This window comes from Rhincodon typus, chromosome 10 (genome assembly GCF_021869965.1).
Source record: "Rhincodon typus isolate 14 chromosome 10, sRhiTyp1.1, whole genome shotgun sequence".
Classification (NCBI taxonomy): Eukaryota; Metazoa; Chordata; class Chondrichthyes; order Orectolobiformes; family Rhincodontidae; genus Rhincodon; species Rhincodon typus.
Genome location: NC_063341.1, coordinates 78926597 through 78936559, shown reverse-complemented (window position 1 = coordinate 78936559; position 9963 = coordinate 78926597). Strand labels below are relative to the sequence as shown.

The 9963-nt window shown below is 41.2% G+C and overlaps 1 protein-coding gene across 1 annotated transcript in view; it reads left to right on the top strand.

Moving 5' to 3' along the window:
* Positions 1-279: 279 nt before the first annotated feature.
* The window catches only part of acadm (acyl-CoA dehydrogenase medium chain), a gene marked incomplete at its 5' end in the record, with an annotated part of 50060 nt that continues 40376 nt past the window's right edge, over positions 280-9963 (top strand). The window contains 3 exons of the mRNA XM_048601571.1: positions 280-403; positions 7080-7177; positions 8561-8630. Of these exons, the coding sequence (XP_048457528.1) occupies positions 280-403; positions 7080-7177; positions 8561-8630 (292 nt within the window). The remainder of the gene's footprint in view (positions 404-7079; positions 7178-8560; positions 8631-9963) is intronic.

Below are 9963 nucleotides of genomic sequence, written 5' to 3'. Positions count from 1 at the left end.
GTTTGGTTATATAGATTGGTTTAACAGGGTCCTTAAAACCTTTCTGCAGTCGTTTAGGGAGCAGATTCCAGAGTTTCTGGTCCAGACAGCTGAATGTGTAGCCTGTGTGTGTCAACACTTGGTGCCGTGTTCCTAAACTATAACAGTTCCTATGCTGCAGAAATACTTCATTGGCTGTCAAGCTCTTTGGGATATTCCAAAGCTGTGAAAAGCTCCATATGACATGCATGCTTTTTCTTTCCTTTTCCATGTTTATGCAGCATGATTGAAATTTGATTTTGTGCTTTCTATCTGAAGAGTGCCCTGAGGGCCAGTGTCCGAGTTGGTTTGCGATTTCAGTCAAGCAGCCAGCCATCTGCAGCTGTGTTGAAAGCAAGCCAAACTGCACCTGGATTCAGTTTTGGTAAGCTGGCTTCTAAATAATTTGTTGATAACCAACTGACTTGTTTGTATTTTATGTTTAGTCATTCCACTGAGTTACAGTAGGAGCAGTGTAAGGGCTCATGTCTTTCTATATTCTGTTTTTAAAATATGTGAACTGAAATGAAAGCTGCTTTAAAACCAATGTTTGAAAGGGTGGTTGCAGTTTTGAAAAACAAGCAACCTGACTGCAGGCATCAGAAACAACCGTTTGAACAAGCAGTAGTTGAAGTTTGAGTTGCAGACTATTTGGTTCTGAGGGAGTATACTAGCAAGAAATTGAATGGTCTACGGACTAGTGACCAAGATTTTCTTACCTGACAATAACTGTATGATTGGTTCTAAGGTAACTGAATAGCTTGGAGCTAGGGAAAAGTTAGAGAGACAAGTGTACAGTTCTTCCGCAGCTCGGAAGCAGACTTTTGAGCCTTTCAAAAAGTTGGTAATATGCTGAGTATTCCTGAATGCACACAACTAGTCCTGGTGGCAAAACTAATCAAGAGTCTGTCACTGAGCAAAACAGCTCCTAGATGAACGTGTGGAGCCCAGGTGGCAGCCTCCCGCTCCTACTGTTTGAATAAGGCCACATTGCAGATATAACACTGAGTTCCAGTAACTTTTTTTTTTAAACTGCAATATCATCTTCCATAGTCATTGGTTTAAAGCAGTATTTTAAAAGATATCCCATTTTTAAGTTCATAGTCCAGAAAATAAAAGTAGTCTTTTCACTTTGGAGACTTGATGGTCAACTGGAACTTTCAAGCCTGAGATTGTTAGTTTTTTATGGGGAAGAGTATCACAATATTAAAGCATTAATTGAGTATAGACAGAAAAATGTAGTACAGTTCGGTCATTAACTGATTGAATGATGAAGCAGGCCTGAGCTGACTGGGCTACTTGTGTTCCTATGTACTTTCGAAATTACTTTTCAAGTTCCAGCAATATGATCAGTAATTTTGTTTCAAATACAGGCCTGCAAGAATCCATCCATACATTGCAGCGTAACTGAAGTATATTTGAAAAACAAATTTTCCATCTCAAAGAAAAATGTATTTCTTCAGAAACCCCGGAGAGCCTGTGGCCTCTCTGCTTTCTTCAGGTGGAGAGGGAGCCAGATTTCCACTTGCCTTCATCAGTATATCAAACAAGAATGATGTCTGCTAGTTTTGTGGTTTGTGCCTCCTCGGGTGGCTCAGCCAGTCTATCCTGAGTCAACTCTTTGAGTAGAGAGGGCACCTGTGGGTCTTCAGTTCATTGAAAGAACTTCTGCTGTTATACCATCATGCAGGTTTCATAGGATAGTACACATTTTATTGAACCTCCATGTCTCTGAAAGACTTTCCAAAGGGCTTCATGGTTTATGGAATCAGAAGCTATTGATAAGTCAGTTACAGCCATGTGGAGTTCTTTGCATTGCTCCAGGCTCTCTCCTTGGATTGTCGAGTGACAAAGCAAATATGTGGCTCCCCTACGAATACCAGAAACTGTATTGAGTATCCCGAATGATGTACTCGCTCACGTGTAGGAGGCTGTTCAGGAGGATTCATGTGGGATTCTTCTTCACACTGGGCTGAAGGGATATGGCTCTATAGTTCCCAGAGATTTTTATATTGTTCATGATGGGTGACTAATCAGTGGTGGCATTGCAAAAGTTGTTAGTAACTCTCAACAGATTTTTATGAAAGAAAACATCTTCAAACTTGAGTAATAGCTCACAACCCACCAGATTTATAGATCTCTACAGAAACGTTATCCACACTTTTTTGTTGTCCTTCATCGAGAACATAGAACATAGAACATTACAGTGCAGTACAGGCCCTTCGGCCCTCGATGTTGCGCCGACCTGTGAAACCAATCTGAAGCCCATCTAACCTACACTATTCCATTATCATCCATATGTTTATCCAATGACCATTTAAATGCCCTTAAAGTTGGCGAGTCTACTACTGTTGCAGGCAGGGCATTCCACGCCCTTACTACTCTCTGAGTAAAGAACCTACCTCTGACATCTGTCCTGTATCTATCACCCCTCAATTTAAAGCTATGTCCCCTCGTGCTAGCCATCACCATCCGAGGAAAAAGGCTCTCACTGTCCACCTTATCTAATCCTCTGATCATCTTGTATGTCTCTATTAGGTCACCTCTTAACCTTCTTCTCTCTAACGAAAACGGCCTCAAGTCCCTCAGCCTTTCCTCATAAGATTCCCTCCATACCAGGCAACATCCTGGTAAATCTCCTCTGCACCCTTTCCAATGCTTCCACATCCTTCCTATAATGCGGCGACCAGAACTGTACGCAATGCTCCAAGTGCGGCTGCTCCAGAGTTTTGTACAGCTGCAACATGACCTCATGGCTCCGAAACTCAATCCCTCTACCAATAAAACCTAACACACTGTATGCCTTCTTAACAACCCTATCAACCTGGGTGGCAACTTTCAGTGATCTGTGCACATGGACACCGAGATCTCTCTGCTCATCCACACTACCGAGAATCTTACAATTAGCCCAGTACTCTGTGTTCCTGTTATTCCTTCCAAAGTGAATCACCTCACACTTTTCTGCATTAAACTCCATTTGCCACCTCTCAGCCCAGCTCTGCAGCTTATCTATGTCCCTCTGTAACCTGCAACATCCTTCTACACTATCCACAACTCCACCGACTTTAGTGTCATCCGCAAATTTACTAACCCATCCTTCTACGCCCTCATCCAGGTCATTTATAAAAATGACAAACAGCAGTGGCCCCAAAACAGATCCTTGCAGTACACCACTAGTAACTGAACTCCAGGATGAACATTTCCCATCAACCACCACCCTCTGTCTTCTTACAGTTAGCCAATTTCTGATCCAAACCGCTAAATCACCCTCAATCCCATGCCTCCGTATTTTCTGCAATAGCCTACCATGGGGAACCTTATCAAACGCGTTACTGAAATCCATATACACCACATCAACCGCTTTACCCTCATCCACCTGTTTGGTCGCCTTCTCAAAGAACTCAATAAGGTTTGTGAGGCACGACCTGCCCTTCACAAAACCGTGTTGACTATCCCTAATCAAATTATTCCTTTCTAGATGATTATAAATCCTATCTCTTATAATCCTTTCCAACACTTTACCCACAACCGAAGTAAGGCTCACTGGTCTATAATTACCAGGGTTGTCTCTACTCCCCTTCTTGAACAAGGGGACAACATTTGCTATCCTCCGGTCTTCTGGCACTATTCCTGAAGACAATGACGACATAAAGATCAAAGCCAAAGGCTCTGCAGTCTCCTCCCTAGCTTCCCAGAGAATCCTAGGATAAATCCCATCCGGCCCAGGGGACTTACGTATTTTCACACTTTCCAGAATTGCTAACACCTCCTCCTTATGAACCTCAATCCCGTCTAGTCTAACAGCCTGTATCTCAGTATTCTCCTTGAGAACATTGTCTTTTTCCTGTGTGAATACTGACGAAAAATATTCAAATAGCGCCTCTCCTATCCCTTCGGACTCCACGCAACTTCCCACTAGTGTGCTCGACTGGCCCTAATCTTACTCTCGTCATTCTTTTATTCCTGACATACCTATAGAAAGCTTTAGGGTTTTCCTTGATCCTACCTGCTAAAGACTTCTCATGTTCCCTCCTGGCTCTTCTTAGATCTCTCTTTAGGTCCTTCCTGGCTAACTTGTAACTCTCAAGCGCCCTCACTGAGCCTTCACTCCTCATCTCTACATAAGCCTCCTTCTTCCTCTTGACAAGAGATTCAACTTCTTTAGTAAACCACGGTTCCCTCGCTCGACCACTTCCTCCCTGCCTGACAGGTACATACTTATCAAGGACATGCAGTAGCAATTGTGCCCAGCCCCTGCAGTTTTCTTCTCCATCCTATGCATCCTAAATCTTGCCTAATCGCCTCATTAATTGCCTTTCCCCCAGCTATAACTCTTGCCCTGTGGTATATACCTATCCCTTTCCATCGCTAAAGTAAACGTAACCGAATTTTTGTGGTCACTATCACCAAAGTGCTCACCTACCTCCAAATCTAACACCTGGCCTGGTTCATTACCCAGTACCAAATCCAATGTGGCCTCGCCTCTTGTTGGCCTATCTACATATTGTGTCAGGAAACCCTCCTGCACACATTGGACAAAAACTGACCCATCTAAAGTACTCGAACTGTAGCGTTTCCAGTCAATATTTGGAAAGTTAAAGTCCCCCATAACAACTACCCTGTTACTTTCGCTCCTATCCAGAATCATCTTTGCAATCCTTTCCTCTACATCTCTGGAACTTTTCGGAGGCCTATAGAAAACTCCCAACGGGGTGACCTCTCCTTTCCTGTTTCTAACCTTAGCCCATACTACCTCAGTAGACGAGTCCTCGTCAAACGTCCTTTCTGCCACTGTATTACTTTCCTTGACTAACAATGCCACACCTCCCCCTCTTTTACCACCTTCCCTGATCTTACTGAAACATCTAAACCCCGGAACCTGCAACAACCATTCCTGTCCCTTCTCTATCCATGTCTCCGAAATGGCCACAACATCGCAGTCCCAGGTACCAACCCATGCTGCAAGTTCACCCACCTTATTCCGGATGCTCCTGGCGTTGAAGTAGATACGCTTCAAACCACCCTCCTGCCTGCCGGTACACTCCCGCGACCTTGAAACCTTATTCATGACTTCAGTACTCTCAACCTCCTGTACACTGGAGCTACAATTCAGGTTCCCATCCCCCTGCTGAATTAGTTTAAACCCTCCCGAAGAGCATTAGCAAATTTAGCTATTTTATAGCCTTCTGTATCTCAGCAAATATTGGGCTTTTAAGCTGTTGTGATATTGTTTGATTTTGTTTGATACTGTTGTCTCCCTGTTGTGATGGTTCTGGTAATGCTTTCTCTGACAATCTCCGATAGCTGCATGATCTTTGAGAAGAGCATTGCTTTCTTCACTTTGAAGTCAGGAGAGACTGTTTTGTTTATTGTCCATCGATTGCCTGGAAGAAGTTGTGCAGTGTTAGATTTCATTAGCCTTCCTACCCATTGCATGTATTTGATGTGGCACTTATCGTTTGCTGAGTTTTGGATTGGACTACTGTTGAGACCATCACTATTTTTCTTTTATTTTCTTATATTTCTTATTTGCAACAGAGAGTTAAGGTTAAGAGTTGAACTTTGAATAGTTGCTTGTGTTAGAAGAGAACAAAAGCAGATGTCATCTGTTGGGAACTAGCCTGGAAGATAATGTGAGTTAATTGCTATTCTAAGGACACTTAACAAATCAGAACCAAGCTGTTCCTGTGCTCCAGGCTGGCAGCTGGATGTTGATTTGGTGAGTCAAGGGATGACTGATGCTAACCAGCCAATCATAGAGAATGTTGATGGAAAGAGAGAAGAAAGTGGTTGTGACGGGGTTTGAGCAGGAGGCGGAATAATTTTGGGAAGCTTCTGGACTAGCCACTGTATTTTGCTCTCTATAGTTTTCTTTTGAATTGTCAAATTATTGAGTGATCTGTGAAAAGAATCCTAGCCTGTAAGAAATAAATAAATATTTCTAGAAATCTGCTGGAACTGTTTACATTGGTGACTTCCAAATTTGAGCAAGATCTACAATACTACGTGCCTATGAACAAATCAACGTTCAATGATTTCATTGAAGGTCTGGTCATTTGAAACTACTTAATTGAATTTGCAAAATACAATTCTTTTATTTTCTTTTAAACTTATCTCTTAACTGTGTTGATCTGTTTTTCAGTCTGTCTGAGAGAGATGAGGATTATAATCAAAGAAGATTGGATTTAGGTTCTAGATATTAGTTAGATTAGTTTTGTCTTACTGTTCTAAAGTCTCGATGATAATAAATTACTAATTTTTGTTTGAATTATAAACTTGGTATCTAAAATCCATTATTGGTAAAGTCTGGTTAGGTGCAATTGGGCAATTTTGAAGGCCATTGAATGTTTTAATTTCACTGTGTTGTGACTCCAGTGATAGTGAGGATGATTGGTTTTGACTTGTTATCACTCTGTTGTAGTGGTATCGATTATTTTTGTCGTTTTTGCTGTGCTATGGGATGATTTTGACATAAAATGTGGACTTCATGTTATATTGAAAACATTTTGAAGCTTATAAGATGTAAATCCAGTGATCTGGCTACATGTCTCTTGGATTGCAAATTTAATCATGTCACAAAGCCCTTCCAGTTCGGCATTGTTGCAATCTGTTAAAGCAAGACGGGATGAATGTTGCTTTTGCAGGTGTCAAGCAGTTTAGGCATCCTGAGGTCATGCAACCTACATAAATGTAGGTTCTTGTTTAAATGTCCAGAGTCTTTATAATCCTTTTATGGATCCTCAGTTTATTTTTGTCAATAAACATTTGATTTATTGTTGAAATAAAAATCTGCAAAATCGCCTGGTCATATTTGAGACACCATTTTGTTAAAAACAAACCAAAATATGATTAACTAAGCTAAATTTCAGTCTGGGGTTGGACTTGTCTTGTAATAACATCAACTGGGATCATAAACACAGTAAACTCTGGACTTAAACAACACCGGATTTTTATTATGTTAATGACATACTAAATACATATTGAGAATTAAAGAAACTTCAATTTTCTTAAGTACTAAAGAGGAAAGACACATCACTATCTTTCTTTCCCAAATATTACAGAACTCACAGATGAGCAGAAAGAGTTCCAGGCTACGGCACGAAAGTTTGCTCGGGAGGAAGTGGCTCCAGCAGCTGCTGACTATGACAGGAGCGGAGAGGTCAGTGAACTATATTGATGGCATTTCATCGCTTTCATCACTAGCTCTGAGAGGTACATTCATCTCCACTCCATTCCTGACACCCATTTGTTCTCCCCTCAAACCCTATTTGGGTATCTCCCCTACCCTGGGTTTATCCCTAATTGCGTTCCCATTCCCTTATACTCTTATTGTTACCGCAACGGAGAGAAAAAGAGACGACTATTTGGTGAGTTATCTGTTATTCAAAATAAATCTATAGAATTGACAGTGCAGTAATAGACGAATCAATACAGCTAGTATAAGATGGAGTTTGTGCTCCACACGGGCTTTCACCCATCCCTCTCCATCTCAACTTATTAGCCTATCCTTCCAGCTTCCTGATTTAAAATATCTGCACTATTCACCTGAGCTACTCCCTGTGGAATCCGGTTCCTCAATCTCACCACCGTCTGCTTGAAGGAGTTTCTCCTGAATTTCCAAGAGCCTAATATATCCAGTCTAGTATTTAGTCCCCTAATTCAGGCTTCCTCCACAAGTGGAAATCATTTTCTACTACCTACTCCATCAAAGCCTTCCATCATTTTAAAGCCCTCTATCAGGTAAGCCCACATTCTCCATTGTAGATAAAAGAGCCACCCTTTTAGAAAGGAAATTAATCAACCCATTGTGTTTTTACAAAGAGAAATCATTACTGATTGGTGAGAAAATTTGGCCTGACATTCAGAATAGAGGCACTCCTATTGAAAGTCTTAAAGTATCTTTTTGGAGGCTAACAGTGGATATTAATGGCTTATATAAATGGTGGAACAATTCCACTACAAGATGCTAGAAAGCATTGGTAACTGAAAGCTCACTGGGTTGATATCGGGGATGGCAGGACTGTCCTGTGAGGAACAATTGGTTCGACTGAGCCTGTTTTCACTGGAGTTCGGAAGGATGAGAGGTATCTGATTGTAACACATAAAATTATGACATGGTTGACAAAGACTAGATGCAAAGAGGTTTTTTCCCCTGGTTTGGGGAGTCTAGGAGCAGGGACAGTCTCAAGGTACAGGTGTAGACCATTTAGGATCGCAATGAGTAAACAATTCTTCATTTACCGGGTAGTGATCTGTGAAATTCTCTACCACAGAAGGACGTGGAAGCTGGGTCACTGAACATATTCAAGTAAGAGGGAGATCAGCTTTTAGATATTGAAATATCAAGGAGTATGTGGAGAAAGTGAGAATATGGCATTGTGATAGGGGATCAGGCCCTGACTGGTGCAGCCAAGTGGTCTACTCCCATATACATGGTTTTGTTTCGGTAAAGGAGAAATGGGTTGTTGCAATCTTGATGCTGGTTGTGGGGAGGTTGCAGTGAGGCATCTGTGTATCAATGATACCTTTCTTTTCTTTTCAGTATCCTGTTCCCCTTATTAAGAGAGCATGGGAATTGGGCCTGATGAACACGCACATTCCCGTGAGTTGCGGTAAGCAAAGATTAGAAAAGGAACGATAAGTGATTGAAGTGGAAACTGTTGGGAATGCACATCAGTAGCTTCATTTTGCTAAGCCATTTTTGCAAACTGGGAGATGAGTGTGACAAAGAGTGCGGAGAGGAATGAACAGCTAATAATCAAGAGACTTGTGAAATGGTCTCCATATAATGAAAGGAATGTACAGGCATGAGAGGTGATGCAAAAACAGCATGGCAAGGACAATACCAGAACTGTAAAGTAATAAGGAAATATGATCAGGCTGGGGCTCATTTCCCTAGAAAAGAGAATGCTGTGGGGTGATCTGATCAAGAGTTTTAAAATTATGAATGAATTTGATACAGTAGGTGCAGCAAATTTCCATTTGTTTGAGGGAGCAAATACAGGAGTTATAATAATGATACACTCAAAATCCAATAGGGATGTCATGTTTACCCAAAGAATGGTCTGAATGTGAAACTTGCAAGCACTGAAGTTTGAGAGAGAAATAATATAGGTACATTTAAGGGCAAACTAATCACACTTTGGAGAAAGGAATTGAAGATATGCTGATAAAACAGTGTCGGAGAAGGCTCATACGGAGCATAAAGCCAATTGGACTGGTTGATCTGAATGGATTGTTTCTGTGTGGTAAGTACCATGCATCTATTATAAAAGGTAATGTTTTGTCGGAGGGAGTGGTTTGGATCCACTATTGAGGTTAAGTTATGGGGACGTTGCACTGACTAAGTTTGTATCCTCTTGAGTATCCAAGATCAACGGGTAATGTAATTGAGGTTTTTGATGAATGAAAGGTTTGATAGAAATTAATTCCGGGGTGGATGGTGTTCAAGCCTTCAAAATTAGAACTAGGCTTTTCAGGTGTGATGTCAGGAAGCGCCACTTTACACAAAGGGAAGTGGACATCTGGAACTGTCCCCCACACAACAAAATTTAAGGATGGGTGTCGATTATACATGTTTCAAACTGAGATTAATAGATTATTGTTAGGTAAGAGTATTAAATATTACAGGGCTGGTATGTGTAGATGGAGATATGATGCAAATCAGTTCCAATCTAATTGAATGGCAGAACAGGCTTGATGGACCAAATTTTGCTTCCTTTTCCTATGTTTCAATACACCTATAAGTGAAGCTTGGTGCCAGTCAGCAGAGTCACTATTTCTACATTCTATAGATAGAGCAGTTAACGGGAATCTTAATAAAACGTCTGGAGTGCCACGTAGCTTGGATAAATTTAGAATCATGCTCAGAAATCAAATACAGAAATGTGATGAAACCAGACGTAACAAAAAGAACAAAAACAAAGTTGCTGGAAAAGCTCAGCA